This window comes from Hibiscus syriacus, unplaced genomic scaffold (genome assembly GCF_006381635.1).
Source record: "Hibiscus syriacus cultivar Baekdansim isolate YM2019G1 unplaced genomic scaffold, ASM638163v2 tig00112044_pilon, whole genome shotgun sequence".
NCBI lineage: Eukaryota > Viridiplantae > Streptophyta > Magnoliopsida > Malvales > Malvaceae > Hibiscus > Hibiscus syriacus.
The window spans coordinates 967,542-987,823 of NW_024063242.1; the positions used below are offsets into that span (position 1 = coordinate 967,542).

At 33.9% G+C, this 20,282-nt stretch overlaps 1 protein-coding gene across 1 annotated transcript; it reads left to right on the plus strand.

The window, feature by feature from the left end:
• The first annotated feature begins 14,782 nt into the window (after positions 1-14,782).
• On the plus strand, positions 14,783-16,670 carry LOC120174319 (putative glycerol-3-phosphate transporter 1). Its single transcript, XM_039181214.1, has 2 exons — positions 14,783-15,835; positions 15,952-16,670. Exons 1-2 carry the CDS (start codon positions 14,833-14,835, stop codon positions 16,515-16,517), a joined length of 1,569 nt encoding a protein of 522 aa, XP_039037145.1. The 5' UTR covers positions 14,783-14,832; the 3' UTR covers positions 16,518-16,670.
• The last annotated feature ends 3,612 nt before the right edge of the window (positions 16,671-20,282 follow it).

Here is a 20,282-nt window from a genome sequence, read left to right on the forward strand (position 1 = left end):
TTCAGTACAACGTTTCATCCTCAAACCGATGGTCAATCCGAGCGAACTATTCAAATTCTGGAGGATATGCTAAGAGCTTGTGTCATTGAATTCAAAGGATCATGGGAAAGGTATTTACCACTTACTGAATTTGCGTACAATAATAGTTATCAGTCAAGCATCAAAATGGCTCCCTATAAAGCTCTATACGGAAGAAGATGTCGTACGCCCTTGAACTGGTATGAACTTAAAGATCGAGAAGTTATTGGTCCTGAATTGATTCAGAATACGGAAGAAAAAGTTCAAGTAATTCAAAATAATCTGAAAGCTTCAGCTGATAGACAGAAATCGTATGCTGATTTAAAAAGGAAAGAGATTGAATTTCAAGTCGGAGATAAAGTGTTCTTGAAAGTATCTCTGTGGAAGAAAGTATTGAGGTTTGGATGGAAAGGAAAGTTAAGTCCTCGATTCATTGGACCTTACGAGATTACTAAGAGAGTAGGACCAATAACATATCAGCTAATTTTGCCACCTGAAATGGAAAAGATACACAATGTCTTTCATGTCTCAATGCTTAGGAAATATCGATCTGATCCATCCCACATTGTGACTACTGAAGAAATTGAAGTTCGACCAGATTTAACTTATGAGGAAGAACCTGTTCAAATATTAGCTCACGAAGTCAAGCAACTAAGGAACAAGACTATTCCATTGGTTAAAGTCTCGTGGAGAAATAACAAAGTAGAGGAAGCAACATGGGAACGTGAAGAGGACATGAGGATTAAGTACCCCTACCTCTTTGCATAATGAAAATTCTAGGATGAATTTTCTTAAGGGGGAGAGTTGTAACATCCTCAATACCGGGTTAGTGACTAAATTATAAAGTCTTAGAATTTGGTGGTTAAAATAAAATGAATGAATAGTATAAAGATTTACATGTAAATTATTATGTAGGATGGAATTGAAAGGAATAAGGAATTGAAGGACAATAGAGTAATTGTATGGAAAATAATTAAAGAAAGGATAAGTATATATATATAAGGATACACGTGGGTGGAAGGGGAGAAAACACCCAAGGCTTCCAGAGTTCTCTTCTTCTTCTTTCTTCCTTGTGCGTGTGAACCAAAACAAAGGTAAGATTTCCGATTATTGAGTTTCTTGTTAAATTTAAGATTGGTTTTTGATTATTAGATGATAACTAAGCTTAAGGAAAGCTTAAGTTATCTTAACATCAAAGGATGATGGAGTTAGGAGAGATTTAAGATTTGAAGTTCTTAAATGAAATCTTGGAATATGAGTTAGGGGTGTTACAAACAAAATACAATAACCCCTATACATATTGTGCACAGGGGATCAACCAGGACCATAAAAACTTGGACTCCAACGTGATTTGCCAAGCCTTCATACCCTTGGTCAGAGCAAGCTCCCACATACCTATTGCAGTGCTGATTTCTGCAATACAATCTCAATATGGCTACATCGTCTCCTACAAAAAATAATGGTTCTAGCCATTTCTTCTAAAGTTCGATTTTTCCTCTCAACAACTCCATTTTGTTGAGGGGTTCTAGGTGCTGAAAAATTATGACTAATACCATTAGAATTACAAAAATTAGTAAATCCAAGATTTTCAAATTCAGTTCCATGATCACTCCTAACACTAGTTATAGAGTAACCTTTTTTGTTTTGGATTACTTTTGAAAACGTGATGAATTTTTCTAACGCTTCATCTTTAGTAATTAAGAATAGAACCCAAGTATATCTAGAATAGTCATCTATCAAGACAAATGCATATTGTTTTCCACCCAATCTAGTAGTTCTAGTTGACCCAAAAAGATCTATATGGATCAATTGTAATACTCTACTAGTTAATACATCATTAATGGATTTAAAAGAAATTCGCTTTTTTTTCCTTGCACAAGCATACAGATTTTATCATTATCAAATTAAGCTTAGGCAACCCTCGAAACTAAATTTCCTTGAATTAGTCGTTGCAAAACACTCATACTAGCATGTCCTAGTCTCCTATGTCATAACCAACTATCATGCTCATCCTTAGCAACTAGGCATAAATTAGTCATATCAATATAGTCTAAATGCACCATGTATATGTTTCCTATTCTATGACCAACAAACATAATTCGAATAGATGCAATGTCAATAACTTTACAACCATTAGTTTCAAACATTACATTGAATCTTTTATCACATAATTGACTAATACTCAAGAGATTATGCTTTAATCCATTCACATATAAAACATTTTTAATTTGTATGAAGAGGTATTACCTATAGTACCTATACATTCGATGTGACCTTTGAATTATCACCAAAAAGTCACTTCTCCTCCATTTTTGGCGTTAAGCTCTATGAACGGCTTTGTCCCCATTCATGTGTCTTGAGCATCCACTATCAAGGTACCATGAGTTTGAATTTGATTATCGTGCCTTGTGATTTTTCCATTAGAGGTTCTTTGGGGACCTCTATGATTGTAGTTTTTTAAAACTTTTTCTAACAAAGTTGGATTTTGAATTTTCTCCATTTTCAAAACGTTTTGTTCCATCTTTATCAAAAGAAGTTTTAAGATCATCAATTTTCTTTTGATGATCATCATTTAACCTTTGAAAGTAAATTTTGCAAATCCAAATTTTCTTTTCAACTCTTCTAGTTTGATTTACAAATCAATTTTCTTTTGATGATCATCATTTACCTTTGAAAGTAAATTTTGCAAATCCAAAATTTTCTTTTCAAACTCTTCTAGTTTGATTTACAAATCTTTGATTTTACTTTCAAGATCGTTGTTGTTTTGGGTATGAGTTTATTTTCATTTTTCAATTTTGAAACATCATTTTTTATATTTTACTTTCAAGATCGTTGTTGTTTTGGGTATGAGTTTATTTTCATTTTTCAATTTTGAAACATCATTTTTTATATTTTAAAAACAATTTCTCATAATCCGAAGCCAACCCATTATATTACTCTAATAGTTCATCATAAGATAAATCATCAAATTCAGATGAGTTAGAGGTTACCTTAGAATCTTCCCCGAATACCATCAAGCACAAGTTTGCTACTTCTTGTTCCTCTTCATCGGAACCCTCTTCATCTCTCCATATAGCCACATGAGCCTTGTGCTTATTTTTTGATTGACCCTTTCTCTTCAATTGTGGGCAATCATATTTAACATGCCCCAGTTTTTTGCATTCATAGCAAATGATAGGATCCTTATCTTTTGGTTCATTTTTGAGGCCTTCATTTCGTTTGAATTTTCTTCCTCGGTAAGGTCTCATCATTTTTCTGAACCGTTTTGCAAACAATGTCATTTCCTCGTCATTGTCATCTTCATCTGAATCACTCTCATCTTTTGTGGATTTGAGGGCAACTCCAATGTTTTTCTTCTTCTCCTTCTCCTTTGGTGTCTCGTCAATCTTATCGAGGTCCACCTCATCTTCAAGCATCATTTCATGAGTGAGGAGGGAACCGATTAGCTCTTCAAGAGTTAAGGACTTTAGGTTCTTAGCCTCGATGATTGCAGTCTTCTTGGATTGCCATGATTTTGGAAGTGAGTAAACTAACTTCCTCACAAGCTTTTCGTTTGGAATGATCTCTCCATATGATTTGAGGCCATTGAAAATCGTTGAGAATCTATCCCTGATAGCTTTGATATCTTCATTTGGTTTCATCCTGAAATTTTCATATCTATGTGTTAGAAGACTAATTTTATATTCTTTTACCTCGTCGGTGCCTTCACGAGTGACTTGTAGTTTATCCCATATTTCTTTGGCGGTTGTACAAGATGAAACTCTTCCATATTCATCTGGTCCAAGATCACAAAATATGATATGGATTGCTTTGGAGTTGAGCTGGAACATTCTTGTCTCTCCTTCACTCCACAATCTTGGATGAGTGAGAGGCTTGATGTATCCATCTTCTACAACATTCCATGCTCCCATGTCACTTTCTTGAATGAAATACATCATCCTATTCTTCCAATAGGCATAGTTAGCTCCATTGAATAAAGGATGCTTGTTGACGGGCATAGAATCGAGACCGGAGTCGACATTTGAAGTATAGGCCATTGATGACTTGACAATCGATGTAACTCTTCCCGAATTGACTCAAGAGGCGATTAAACCTTCAAATGAGTGAGGCTATGATACCAATTGTTGAGTTAATTGATCGACGAATATGGCCAAGAGGGGGGTGAATTGGCAAATAAAAATTTCGGTGGAAGCTATGCAGAAAATTGAAAGTAATTGCGCAACGATTTATAGTGGTTCAACTTTCTCAACTAAAGTCTACGTCCACTACCTTAGCTATCCACACTAAGGATTTTCCACAAATTCACTAATTTGTCTTTCTTTTGAGGACAAAGAGTAACCTTACAAATCCCTCAAGAATTATACCCCAAATTCTTGAGAACACTCTCTCCCAAAGAGAAGATTACAAATTTGCAAAACTTACACAAATCCTCACAAGGTAGATTGTTTGCACAATTCTAGAACAAAGAAAAAACACTCAAGAATGAATACAATTGAATACAAGTAGTATTGTTGAAAGCAAAATAAATATTGAATGAAAAATAGGCTTGAAATGCTCAAACTTGAGGTTTGATGCTTTCTCTTTGATTTTCTCTTGATTCTAGTTGCTTGTTGTTTCTTGTTTTGTTGATCAATGGATTCTAAGCTTGTTTAAATACACCTTCAAATGATTCTGAACGTTGGGGATGATTAGTGGAGTCAATAGAGCCGTTTAAGTATGAAAACAATTAATTAAAGCAGTTGGAGAGGCAGTGCATCGATGCATACCCTAGTACATCGGTGCATCAGTGTAAAATTCAATATTTTGACTATTGGACTCTCAGTGCATCGGTGCAATAAGGTGCATCGATGCATAAAATGCTGCACTAAGAGTGCATCGATGCATAAAATGCATTCGATGTTTTGAAAAAGCCTGAGTGCATCGTTGCATGGTCTTGTGCATTGTGCATCGATGCATCAAATGCACTGAGTGCATCGATGCATGGTATGTGCATCGATGCATAAAATGCATTCGATGTTTGAAAAAATAATTGGTGCATCAATGTATGGATTGGTGCATCGGTGCATCACTTTGAAAAAATGATTTTAGGCTTGATTTTGGTTCAAAATACTTTGTGAAAATTGTTTCAAAAATAGTTTAAGTATAAAACACAATTTTACACATTTAGTAAGGATTGAATTTGAACTTGAAAGACTTTGAGTAATAATTTGATATTCGATTAATTAAATCGAATATACTTAGAAAATCATTTGTAAAATCTTAAAATTCATTTAATCTTAATTTGTTATATCGAAACACAAAAATGTTTTCAACACTTCTACAGTCATGGGCATGGTATCGTATGCCCTTTTTATGTCCGATCGTGAAAAACTTAGTAGTCTTCTCATTATTATTGACGTAATTTCAATATTGAGTTCATATATAAATAATTTTTTTGAATATATAATGAAATTTTTTACACTGAATAGGTGGTCATGTATAAGGAAAGATCATCGTGATATACCAGACAAATTGGAAGAAATTCATATACTTATTGATCAAAAGGCTAGTACATATATATGTATTTAAATTTTATTTCTTACCTTTAATTATCGTTATATAATTAAAATATTATTTTGATAAGAATTGTATATATTTGTTTTAGTCTCAATGGACTCCTTATGCTACTGAAGAAATGAGGCATTGCATCTCACATCACTTGAGTGGCCCATTAGATGTATGGATAGCGGTGCTCCCTCTGATATGTTATGCTATTATCGAGTGACATCCCATTGATCACGTGCTCCTCCAATTTGGTTTCATACAATCTATTCCTGAATCACTTGGGAATCTCGACAATTTGCATAACATCGATAGACGGGGCAAAAAAGAAGTCAACTGGTTGATGAAGCACAACGAGTGGGTAATGATCTGGGAGGATCGACGTGGATGTATTCCTCGTAGGGAGCCAATTTATGTGGATCATTATTCGGTTACGGATGACTATTATTAGTGATTCAACACAAATGGGAAGTTATTCATACTTTTCGATGAAGCAGGAGGCGAGAGCATTCATCGACTTCGAGAAAAGTGTCTACCAGCACAGCATCATTGACCCCCGACTCGTAAACAGAGAGTAGGCACTTCTGGTTCATCCTTAGTTGCAACACCGAAACCATCATAGCAACCATCGTCTACACCAATTTATATTCCATAGTTGTTTCATATGCCACCACAGTCGGGTCAAATGCCACCGCAACCGATTCAGATGCCATCACCGTAGGGTTTTATGACACCTCCTGATGGATATTATAGCTTCATGCTTTTAGATCCAGTGTGGGCTTATATGTTGTTTATTTGGCGGGTGATGCATCACCACATACTCAACATATCCGACCCAGTTTTCACAGTCATCGATGTCGATGTTTTCGCAGTTTTCACAGTTTTCTTTGAGCGATGGGATTGTTAGTCATACACCTCCAGGGTCCTTATTCTATGGAGGTGCTACATCGCCATTTGTCCCTCATCGGCAAAATGTACATGCTACTGCTGATGATGACGACAATGAGAGTGAGGAGGAAGAACAACTTATACGAATAAACACTAATCGAAATAGACAACCACCGCCCTATGAAACACATTCAAGACGCAGACATTGATAGACTTGTTTAGTTTGTAATGTTTTAATTTAATTTTCTTTATTTATAAGCAAATTTAATATTTTTATTTAATTATTAACTTTTTATTTATTTTGTTTGTTAATATTTTTATTATTTAATTGTTTGAATTATATCATTTGTATTTAATGTTTCTATTTAATTGTTTTTATTATTTTTATTATTTAGTTTGTAATGTTTTTACTTAATTTTCACTTGAGTAGCTCATTACATAGTGATACTCAAATGATAATAATGCAAGTAAAATGAAAATGAAATATCACAAATTGAGATTTCAGAAACAATAATTTCATCGTCATAGCATCAATGGTTATGTAATGATAAAAGAGATTTACATTTTTTTCCTATTGTGGCCTAGGTTTCTACATTGTTCACATCTTTTATTTTCTTTGGAAGTCTCTCGAATATCCATACACAATGAATTCAAATGGATTTTGGACTACCTGACTCCTTTAATAAGGACGAATCTGGTACAATAGAAAGCCAATTCTGAACCACATCTGGTTCTTTCTCATTATCTATAGGGGAAATCAAATTTGTATACCTTAAATACTTCTGAAAGTCAGTATACGAGATCCACAAAATGGTTATAATCTTGACGGGTATAAGAGCAAGCTTCTATAACATGGGAGCATTGATACTTCAGAGCTTGAAAAAAACCCACAGTCACACCACCTATATTGTAGATTAACTTTAAACGAGTTAGCTTCAATCCCTTGAAGAGGTCGTGGCATTTCTGTGACACAAAATAATTCATGGGTTTGAGAGAAGCTTGTTACAGATATTCCATTTGAAGGAGCAATTTTTTGTAGATATGCAATTAATCTTGGGTGATAAACATGATCGTTTCGCATCCAAGTTTCAGCTTGTCCCCCGAGCTTGGAAAAAAGCACTCCCAAATAAAAATACGTCATTTTAACCAAAATTGTTACTGGTAAATGACACCCCCTTTAAGGTCGAATTGATAGCATCGACCAAGTTGGTCATCATGTGTCCATATTGATATCTATCATCATATGCATTTGTCCACATTTCTTTGTTTATGATGCTAATTTAATTATATCCTTGCTCGTTTTTTCCTCGCAAATCTTGAAGCATGAAATCAAACGTTTAAGGAAGTAGTTCGTAACCTGAGCTTCAAATGTAATACTTACTGTTAAGTTCCTATAAAAAATTAAAATGATGGAGAAATGAAATTAGGAATTATGACAAACTCATGCGTACAAGTAATTGACGTTCATCATTATTCTTGAACTTTCCATGATAGTTCGCGATAATATGTTGGATACAGTACAAATTTTGAACATAGGGTGGTTGCCACATTGGACCCAAAGACTTCATTGCTACTTTGATCTCATCTCCATGATCTGAAATGACATAATTTTTTCCCTCGTGACAATATGTAAGTGTAAGTTTTTGAGGAAAAAAACCCAAGAGTTTGTATATTCTCATTCAATAATGGAAAAATCAACTGGAAAAATGTTGTGATTATCATCTTGGACAACTGCCAATAATAGAACTTGTTTGTATTTTCCATACAAGAATGTTTTATCAATTTGGACCACGGGCTTGTAATATTTCACAACATTAATGCACTATAGGTAAGTCCAAAAAATAGGTAGAATTGGCATTGATCGTGAAGCACTCGATCATTGTGGTATGCATGACAAGTTTCGAAGTCGACTATTATCCCAAGATTCAGTCTACGCACTACCCTAAACCAACTTGGTAGTTCGTTATAAGATGAATCTCACTCACTGTGAAGTTTTTTTTAATGATATTATGCTTTATCTTCCATGTTTTCCTATAGGAAACGATTTACCCATATTGAGATTGTATAGCTAAAATTAGCACCGCAATAGCTATATAGGAGCTTTCTTTGACCATGGACATGATGGCTTGGCAGATAATGTCGGAGTCCAAGTTAGGATGGTTCTGGTTGATCTCTCTGCAACAACATGTATGAGGACATTTGTTTACTGTTAGTTCTCATATGTTATTTTTCATCTTCTTCTTCAATACACAAACCATCTAGTTGCATTCATTATCACGTTGGAGACAACAGCAAACATACTTTTCGGTTGTGGATCGATCGACTCTAGAGTGAACAGAATTATGAATGTTGTAATTATTAATTGCAATTATCGTTTCTTCTTTCAATAGAAACTCCATTTTTTATATATAACTCACCATCATTGACTGATGAGTTAAATCCGTAGTCACCAACATTAGGCATATCCGTAAATTTTGACCCATACATTGCACCATAGTCAACTTCATACATGTGTGTTGGAGATTCGGTGTGTACCGTATTTTTGGGAACTTCATCTACATCATCATCATCGGAGTTCATGACTTCCCTTTAAACTTGAAGACATCATGTCGTACGGGTTTTGAACTGAGTGTTGTGTCGCAAGCATCTCGACATTCAGGTCGAAGAATCTTGCAGTTGAATGCCTTCCCCTGGAACTTGAAGGCATCGCGTCAAATGGGTACTTAACATATTGTTGTGTTGAGGGCATCCCCATATTCAAGTCAAAGAAATTGGCAGATGGATGTCTTCTCCTTGAACTGAAAACGATGTTGCCATACGGATTGTTTGTGGAGCAACCTCGATAGAGATCATAACAAGTTATTGATGAATGCCTCATCATTGGACTTGAGGGATGGTACCAGAATGTGGGTTTCCCATTAGCGAGTTAAAATCATTACACTTTACTTGAGTTGGGTTGTCAATTTGATCAGTTTGTTGAGTCAGCCCATAGTGGGAGCATAATGACATACCACGAACCGCAGACACTTTAACAAATGTCACATACATTTTTGTATCAACGTTTGAATTTTGATTATGAGAATTAACCATAATAGCAACATCGTCATCGTTGGAGAGTTTCGAACGCTGTATAAGTTAACGAAAATACTGCGATTTAAAATTTGTATTGAAGTGAGGCTAGTCTTCTAATACTTCAAACATGAACCTTCCTTGAAATTTTAAGGATCATCTCCTCAAGTGTGATGTTTCTCTTGAAGGATATTATGACATAATGATTTGATGCGAAGACAAAGTCGATTTCATCTTCCCAAATTTCTCTATCATGGTAAACAATAGCTGAAATATGCCTCATTTTTAGAGTTTGAAAGTTTGAAATATTGAGAGTCTTATATCTACAAAAACAATAATTAAAATATGCCTAATTAAATAAATATTATATGAATTAAAATATAAACTAATGCTAATTTTTTTAAAAAAAAATTCACAATAAATTAAACACAATTTAATATTGTTACCGTGTCGGCAAAATATCTCGAGATTTGATCTCGTATTCCATTTTACAATCGCAAAAAATAATATGAGATAGTTAGTACAAAAAATTTGGTCAAATAGTTAAATATAAAATAAATATAATATAATAAAAAATAATTTTATATTCTAAGAACTATAACAAAATCTACTTAGCTTGATAGAAGGAATTGATAGTAGGAAGAATGTGAAAATAATTTTGGTGTGGTTTGATGTTTTGCATTCAATGGTATTTATAGGGGAGGGGGACGGATGAGTCGCCAAACTTTAAGGCTCGGGTGATAATAGAATACCCAATAATTCAAGGTGATCGCCGCGTGTCAGCTTTACCACGAAGGTGCGGATATTGATCCGTGCTTTGCCCACATGACGCTAGCTCAGACGAAAATCTAAGGAAGGCACATTTGGTGATCTGCGCCTTCAGTCCATATCAACAAATAGGTGTTAAATCGATAAAATTTGGTCAATGGGTGTTTGACATATAATTATTGATTCTTTGAGTAAAAAAAGCTCTTTATTTACCTTAATTAAATTCTCCTATCGGATTGATAAAATCATTTAAAAAGTTATATTGATGGATTGATTGAAAACCCCGATAACTCTGTTTTAATTAGAGTAGGTATTTTCCTTCCAATAACCGATACGTCCTAATTTAATCAATTAATGCAAAAATCCAACCGCCCCCATACTTTCACGATGAGACAGCATAACTTCAAACCAGGAAATTTCTGGGTGATTTCCTCAAGCTTCCATTTTAGTTATATATATATATATATAAAAGAGAACGTATGGAAAATGACTCACTGATTGGAGAAATTTCTAGTTCAAAACAAATCATTTCCCAGAGAAGCGGCTTTCATATACATAACAATAATGCTGCACTGTTCAGTTGTCAACACATGCATGCGCTTCGCATCCATCTTATTTATTTTATGAAAAAGATGTAGACAATTGGTGTCTTATTGAAGAAATGACATCGGCCCAAGGGGTAAACTAAAAGATGTGTTGGAGTTCACGTCATGCATCGCCATTATTGTATCATTCTATTCCGTATTGGCATTCTTGTCTAGCAGTCAAGTGTTTCACTCTATTTCGATTATCAAATTATTACTTTTTGAAAAATTGGATTTAAAGTCATATTTTAATTCTTACCGTTAAAAGATTAATGACGATATTAACATGTCATAATAAAATAATGTCTTATTATTAATGAAAAAAAATATTACGTCAATAACTTTATTTTTTAACGGTATGTGACCAAAACATAACATTAAGTATAATTAAAAAAGCAATAAATGATTAAAATGAAACCAAGATAATAATTGAACGACTAAGTATGTACTTTACCCTCTCATAGTCAGTGGCAGATGTATATGGAGACCAGGGTGGGCACGTGTCCACCCAGAAATCTGAATTTCTTTATGTTAGTTGTTCGCTTTACTGAAGGTGCCCACGCTAAAATTTTATTTGTGCCCACCCTGTACGAAATTTTTTATTAGTAACACATATGTGTCCACCCTAAAAAATATTTTTGGATCCACCACTTCTTATAGTTATAGGATTTTGTCAAAAAAATTAATAAAATTATTCATTTATTTTTTGTTAACAATAATTTTTTTTAATACTGTTCAAAAATAACTATTAATCTTTCAAATGTTTAACACTTACACTCTTAATATCTAATGTGCTCGAATTCGAATCTTCAATAATAATAATAATAATTCTTTTATTACAGAGGTCACTCGATTCGTGCAGAAAACATAAATCTAAAACTCACATAAAGGGATAATGTTTAAACTGGCCGGCTTCATTATTCTACGGGCTACGAAGCTTCTGTGCACTTTCGTTTCGCTACCATTATTTTGCAATCAGATTCGGATATGAAATACACCCGATCGATTAGTCCTTTTCAGAGCAGTTATATTAAAATTAAGAAATTCTTTTGAATCCAAAATTAACCCAACCAGCTGAAGCCAAGAAGTCAAGTATCTCAGTCTCCAGGTGTCCCTCGGATCTTCCTTCAACATTACATAATACTCATCCCACGTCATTGACATCCCAAGTCAACTAAATAGGGGAACGATTAGATTTGGTTAAATAATAGGGGAGTAAATGGGGACGTTCACTTCTTCTAAAATTTTCGAACTTGTAGGTATTTTAATTTTTCATAATTTATATTTTTTTTTATAAAATTTTATAAATTTGTCTCTCTCTAAAATTTTATAAATGTATTCTCATGGCATAGATGTTATGTGTCATATTATAAATAATCGTGTAATGTTGTAAATGATTATAAAAAAAAATAAGTAATTTTCCTGTTATAAGTTATGATGTGTTGTAGGTCGTATCTAAGAAGATGTGAACGTTGAGTTAGGGTATAATATTTTAAAATTTAGGGTTTATTTTTTATATTACGGCAAACTTATAAAATTTTGAGAATAAAATTACAAAAAATACTTAAATTATATGAGAATTTAAAATTTTTAAGAGATAACTTTTCATTTGATCAAAAGTAATTTTATTATAGTTTATGATGTATTGTAGGTCATGACTGATAAAATATAACGGTTAAATTAGGATATAATGATTAATAAGTGACGTATCGGTATAAACAAAATTATAAACAACTTAAAAGTTAGATGTTTTATATGAAATGTCAAGAGTAAGAGATTTCTTGCCCGTAAAGAAAAAATTAAATAGAATTAAATTTACCAGAAGTCAATTAAATAATTTATTATCGTTCTAGGTATAATTTTATGATTTAATTTGTGTTACCTTAATCTTGGATAAATTCATGCGTACATTAATTACAGATAATATTACTCGAATTTAGATTATCTGGGGAAATATGTCACCTTTGCCACCAAGACCAATCCTTGGATTCAAATGGATTTTATTTTTTTTATCAAATAATAGAAGTAAAGACTAAATTCTTAGAATTAAAAACACAGTGACTAAATTTTAAAATTTAGAAAAATAAAGGGACTGGAGAAAAGTTGAACCAATGGATATTGATTGGATTATACTCTGCCCGGTAGAATATTTCTCATATTGTCCTCTAGTATGCGAATATGCATTCCCGACTCCTCCACGGCTCCACCCGCCCTTTCTTATAATTCAACTCGGATAGTGAATTCACGGAAATATCCCCCCTGTTTGTTTAATAGAAATTACCCTCGCCCACATTGAGTTTGTCAGTCCATTAGTTAAGTTGTTCATATTTTATTTTTTTTCGAGATAGAAAAAAATTAAACCACGTTAAATTTTATTTTTATGCATGTCTTATTTTATATTGATATTACTTTGATTATTTTTTAGCTCTCAAATATCTTACATAATCAATAATATATGATAACATGCATAACTAAAAATTGAATTGGCGAAGTAAAGCATGTATCATGCAGCTTATCTTTCGTCAGATCATACACGCAACAACTCGTTAACATTCGACTTGTTTTTGTTCACCTTACATACTGATCGGTGGGATAATTTAGTCACCACACTGCATTTTTAGGTTATAAATGAACGGATCTCACTTTCATTTTTAATTGCGTACGTTAATTATTATTACCAGAAACAACATTATATAAGTGTATATAAGTTGGTTAGTGGCTTAGTGCCTAGTGGTGATTGCTGCCTAATGGAATAATGGATCCCTCGACCTTAATAGTTACGAAAATTACAAAAAAAGTGTTCTCGAGTGCAATTTAGTAAATTTACCCAAAATTGGAGTTATACAATAACTATGTTACAAGGGGATGAATATTATAATTGGGAACTTTTGTAGGGGCATGGTCGCCAATTCCAATCTTTAAATTATTTATTTACGTTCATTACAAGAATCCTCCCGCGGCAACAGGGAGTTGAAACCGTGATCGCGTTTCTCCTTCGTTTAACAGAGGAGAGTAACTTACAAGCGAGAGAAAGAGACGAGTTTCAATGGGGAAGGAAGTTAAGAATCTAGTGAGTCAGCCAAGTTAGAGGTAATGATTTTTCTGTTCATGCAATCTTGCTTTTTTTCTCTCTCTAAAGTTTTAATGTTTGTAAATTGTTTTTGACCTTCTTTCGACTTGTTTTTTGGAAGCAAATTTAACAAACCCAGTTTTTTTATTCCCTTTTCCTGCGCCGGTGATCTCTGTATTTCGATGTAGAATCTGTATTCGCGCATAAAAAAAGTATGTTAACTCTCGATCGTAGTTTTGTTCGCGGTTTATGTTCTGTTTCTAATATTTTCTGCAATTTTTTAGGATTCCTTTGAATTCTATTTTGTGTAGAATCATTAACTATGGGTCTACTTAAAATATGAGCTTGATTTCTATGTTGAATTTGAGACTGTTTCGTGTTTTAAAGAAATGAAAATTGGGGGTCTTTCCTTTGGAGAAGACAAGGAGTATTAATTTCTAAAGGAATGATTAATTTGATCTTTGATGTTGTTATTTTTTCTCTGGATCTTTCTTTTTATTTGATTTTGCGCGGAAAAATAAGAGATTAATTTGAGGATTGATTGATTTTTTTAAATGGAAATTTAAACATGTTTCGGACTCTGCCCTGCATTTAACGACCTATATTGGGCTATTTCTTAGTGTTGTCGCAACGAGTGATATCGCTGTTTTAGTTTAGAATGAATAAAGTTCAACTCTATTGTTTGATTATAATTTACTTCAGAATCTACAGTTGTATATGGTTATTTGTTGTTTTATTCTTTAAATTCTTTGTTGATTAAGAATTCCTTTGGAGTTCCATATCGAATTAGTTTTCCACATTGCTAATTGATTTCACAAGCCATCTTATTCTTGTTGTTTTTCAGGGGAATTCGCAGCTCTGCTTTCTCATATTTTTCCGAGGGAATCGAAGTGCATGGGTCCTCTAGGTGAATTGCCAGCTTTGAGAAATCTCAGAATGCCTTTTGGGATTCGTTTCTTCGAGCACATTAAGAGAGGGAAACTTTCCTATAAAACTCACCAAGCAATTGTCTTGATTGTAACATTTCTCGCTTACACTAGCTACCATGCCACAAGGAAAACAACCAGCATCGTCAAGAGTGCTCTCGATCCGCAGTCACCCGATGTAAGCTTAAAGTTCCCGTGGAGCATAACATACCTCAGTTCGCATGCTGAAAACAAAAGAGTTTCTTGGGTTCTAGGAGATGGTTGGGCACCATTTAACCGATCTGATGGATCAGTCTTGCTTGGTGAACTGGACGTGGCGTTCCTCGCAATATATGCTTTTGGAATGTACTTCTCTGGACATTTGGGTGATAGAATGAATTTAAGGATCTTTTTGACAGTGGGAATGATCGGAACTGGCTTGTTTACTTCACTATTTGGTGTTGGGTACTGGGCTAATATCCATAGCTTTTACTACTTCCTTATAGTGCAAATGATTGCCGGCTTATTTCAATCAACAGGGTGGCCTTCGGTTGTTGCAGTGGTCGGTAACTGGTTTGGGAAGAAAAAGCGAGGTTTAATTATGGGCATATGGAATGCTCACACGTCTGTTGGGAACATTACCGGTTCATTGATTGCTTCGGCACTATTGAGCTACGGTTGGGGTTGGTCCTTTGTTGTGCCTGGTCTGCTTATAGCTTTCATTGGCTTGTCGGTTTTCCTTTTGTTGCCCGTTAGTCCCGAATCAGTCGGAGCTGACAAAGAAGAAGATTTAGTGGATTCTCCTAGGAAGAACGAAGAGGAAGTGACAGAGCCTCTATTACGCTTAGATACTGAGATCAAGGAGAAGGCTGTAGGGTTCATCGAAGCATGGAAAATCCCCGGGGTTGCTCCTTTTGCTCTCTGCCTATTCTTTGCTAAATTGGTCGCTTACACATTCCTCTATTGGCTTCCATACTACATTTCCCATACAGGTATGCCAATATCTATTTGTGGTCTTGAAACATGTTGAATTCATTGGTTTTTAAATGTTTCTTGGTTGACTAGTTTGTTCATCACTAATTCTCCGGTCTATTCGCCGATCTTGCAGCGATCGAGGGAAAATATTTATCAAGTGAAACAGCAGGAAACTTGTCAACAATCTTTGATGTTGGAGGAGTGCTCGGAGGAATCTTAGCCGGACACATTTCTGATCGCTTAGATGCCAGAGCTATAACAGCAGCAACTTTTATGTACTGCGTGATACCAGCTCTCTACTTCTACCGTACTTACGGACACATTTCGATGGCGATGAACATAGCCCTCATGTTCATTTGCGGCATGTTTGTAAACGGCCCCTATGCTCTTATAACAACTGCCGTCTCAGCTGACCTGGGAACTCACAGTTCATTGAAGGGGAACTCAAAAGCATTGGCAACTGTGACGGCAATCATAGACGGAACAGGCTCCGTCGGTGCTGCAATCGGACCATTGCTGACTGGTTACATTTCCGCCAAGAGCTGGAGTGCGGTCTTTACGATGCTCATGGGAGCAGCTCTGGTTGCAGGGCTGTTGTTGACAAGACTAGTGGTGGCTGAGGTGGTTGCGAGGGTTTCCGAATCAAGGTCCCAAGGAAGATCCCAGTCAACATCCCAAGATGAAGAAATTGCTGTATGAATGATTTATATGTAGAAACTCCATTTATATGTATATAGTGTGTGATTGTCATAATTTTTCTTGGCACTAGTTATAATAGGGGGGAAGATCCTCTAAAACCAAGAATTATCTGGCAACTTTCCATGATCAACATGGGAAGAAAAACAAAAGGCGGGAGGAGAGCACGCTCCGTGTCTATTTGCATGTATATTTTGTACGTTGTGTATTGTTTTAATACCATAGCCATAAATTCACGGATTTAATACCATAGCCATAAATATAATATCGAATCTTATTAAATTATCAATCTAATTTTAAATTGATCATTAGAAACTTAAATTAGTTAGTTTGGCAAACTAAACTATGGATTTTTAATTTAGTTAATTTGACTTTTGTTTTTGTTATTACCCCGGTGATTAACCTAATAAGAAAAGAAGGTCTGACCTACCCGTGATGGCCCTTACTGCATTTGATTCATCTACCACTAAATTTTGCATGGGCCACTTGGATATCATAGGAAACATCGGCGGTGTATTAGCCACAAACTTGATATTGTAAACGTGGAAACCAATAATTGATAGGATACAGGTTGGGCGTTGGGTATGAATCATCAGAAAGCCACAAGAATAATATTATTACTAGGTTAAAGTAATCCTACCATTTATCTCTCCAAACCAGTTAATTAATTATTGTATTAAATTATTAGTTTTAATATTGACTAATTATTGTATTAAATTGTTAGTCTTGATAATATGTGATGGTTCATCTTCATTCTACTCGCAATTGCAATTAGTAAGATTTTATATTATGGACAAAATTTTAAGAAATTATATTAAAATTATAAGAGTATAAAATTAAAAAAATATTAGGGATAAATATTATATCATAAAAGCTTAATACAAAAATAAGTGTCTAAACTATATCTCAAATTGACTTTTTGGTGCCTAAAGATTTTTCATTAAAAATGTGTCTAACGTTTCCAACGTTACACTTTTAAGTGTTTGGCCCGTAACCGTCACTAAATGTGATTGTTATCTGACAAGTGTCATGCATACAAAATTTTAAAAAATATATTTTAAAAAAATACTTTATATTATAATTTAAGAAAAATCAATTTTTTCTTCACTGTCTTTCAATCACCATCAATCCATGGCTATCATTGTTGACACTATCAGAATCATCTCGTTGTTGCAATCAAAACTCAATCTCTCATCCACAGTGAAATTGTGTCGATTGTCATGAAAAGCATCGCGAAGGGTCGTCGGATTTTTAGGTTTTTCTCTGTTGTTTTTCAATGATTATGACGGATTCAATTGTTTGTATGTTACACGATGCCACTGTAACACTCATAATTCGTATAATTATACCTATGCAGATTATAGATGTCACCTGAATTTAAAAAAACCATCTCCACTTCAAAATTGATTTAGAATTATTTACTTTAAAATGGTAAATGATATTATGATAATATCATATCATATGCATTATGCTTCGTTATAACAAATTTAAAACTAATTATTTTTTAAAAAAAATGAATAGTGAACAGTACCGTGACTGTACAGTGAACAGTGACTGTACCGATGTACTACTACAGTACCGTGAACAGTGCATCGATGCACCAAAAATTCGAATAAAAAATGTGTATCGATGCACTGCTACAGTGCATCGATACACTGCTACAGTAATTTCTGCAAACATGCATAAAACTCATAAAAATTTAACCGTGCATCACTATACAACTATCCTTTACATAAATACGTTTAAATTCATTTGAAACATTTTTACTAAAATCTATTACATGCCGACTAAAATATAACTAGAACAATTCATTATGTCATACGGTTACTGATGAGGCGACCTTAACTGAATATCCAAATATCTCCTTACAAGTTGTATTCAACCTACGTGTGAAATAAACACACATTAAGTATTACTTAGTGAGGCATAAATAATCACGAATAACATTTCTACATACAAATTATCTTCTAATATTTACTCTCCAAGGAATCTTTAATTCCAATGAATATACTATAATTTGCATTACTGATGCCAATAACTTATTTATCAATCATTATTAGAATCCATACATTCCATAGGAAATTCATACAATTCATGTAATTTCCTTTTAATATTAGCGCTATCAGTGCTCCTTTTAATATTAGCGCTATCAGTGCTCTATCTGGAAAATCATACACTTAGTATGCTTCCCTTTTCATTTTAGAACACAAAGTGCCCTATTCGAAAATCCATATCATTAGTATGATTTCGTTACCATTTTAGCACATAATATGCCCTATATGGAAATCCATATTTTCAATATGATTTCCTTATCATTTGGAACCCTTAGTGCTTTATTGGAAAACCCATACACTCAGTATGATTCCCTTACCATTTTAGCACATAATATGCCCTATCTGGAAATCCATAATTTCAATATGATTTCCTTATCATTTAGCACACTCAGTGCTCCATATGGAAATCCATACACTCAGTATGATTTCCTTATCATTCTAGCACACAAAGTGCCATTCGGTAATCACTATACATACATTAATAGATTATGCTATTTTAACTACTATCACATGTACGTACGTAATTAAATGCACTCACCTGGTTCGCCTTGCTATTATTTCCAATACGTAATTTTGATTACTCTGCTACTTTGTCTTTGCCTTTCGTTTTGCTAGACTCGGGAGCTTGATTTCGATCTATTCAAGCATCCATTAAAGACACATTCAATATCACTTATTATTATATTTGAAATCTTTAATTTCTTAAACTAAAACAAAGGTTATTTTCATTCATTTATTTGATGTATGCATCGGTACATTTTATAGTGTATCGATGTATCCTCTCACTGGTGATCGGTACACAGCCTACGCATCGATGCACTATATGCATTCGATGTTTTCATCTTAAGGGAGTGCATCGATACACTACCTGTACATCAATACACTCAGTGCATTCGATGTTTATTTATTTAGGTGTGCATCGATGCACTACTTATGCATCGATGCACTACTTATGCATCGATGCACTACTTATGCATCGATGCATCTTGCCCAGAATTTACATTTTGAGCACAATCACCTTCATTTATCATTTTCATTTACTCATTTATGCATATTTACCATATCCTTAACCTCAAAATCTTATCTTCTACATGAGATTCAAGAATTATACCCAATTTTCTACATGTTCTAAATCCAATTCTAACACTTCATATTTCTTAATTAACTTGATGACAAGTCAAATCTACCATAAAACATCCATAAACCTTCATATTTCATCATGTCACTCAAAAACCCACTATCTTTAATCTCTAATATCTCATCAATAACTTAGTTTTAATCTCATTTAAATCTTCCTTTAGCTTTCATAGTACACAAAGCTTCAATCCCCATCAAAAATCAAAGGAAATAACCATTAAATCGAAAGCTTACCTTTGAGCTGAAGGGGAGAGTTTTCCACGACAAGAAGAGAAGAAGATGAAATGGTTGACTTCCTATTCCCCTCTTCATCTTATCTCTTATCTTAATTCCCCACTAATTGAATATTAAATTCAATTTAATCAAAATGACCAAAATATCCTTTTAATCATCATCTCTTACAAATTAGTCTAAGCTATGAATCCTATTCATCCTCGTCTTTCATTATTTAATTTAATTTAATAAATCCTCGTATTTTTAAATCTTTTCAATTTAATCATTAAATAAATTTTTGGGGCATTACAATTCTCCCCCCTTAATAAAATTCGTCCTCGAATTTTAAAGGAGTACATGAATT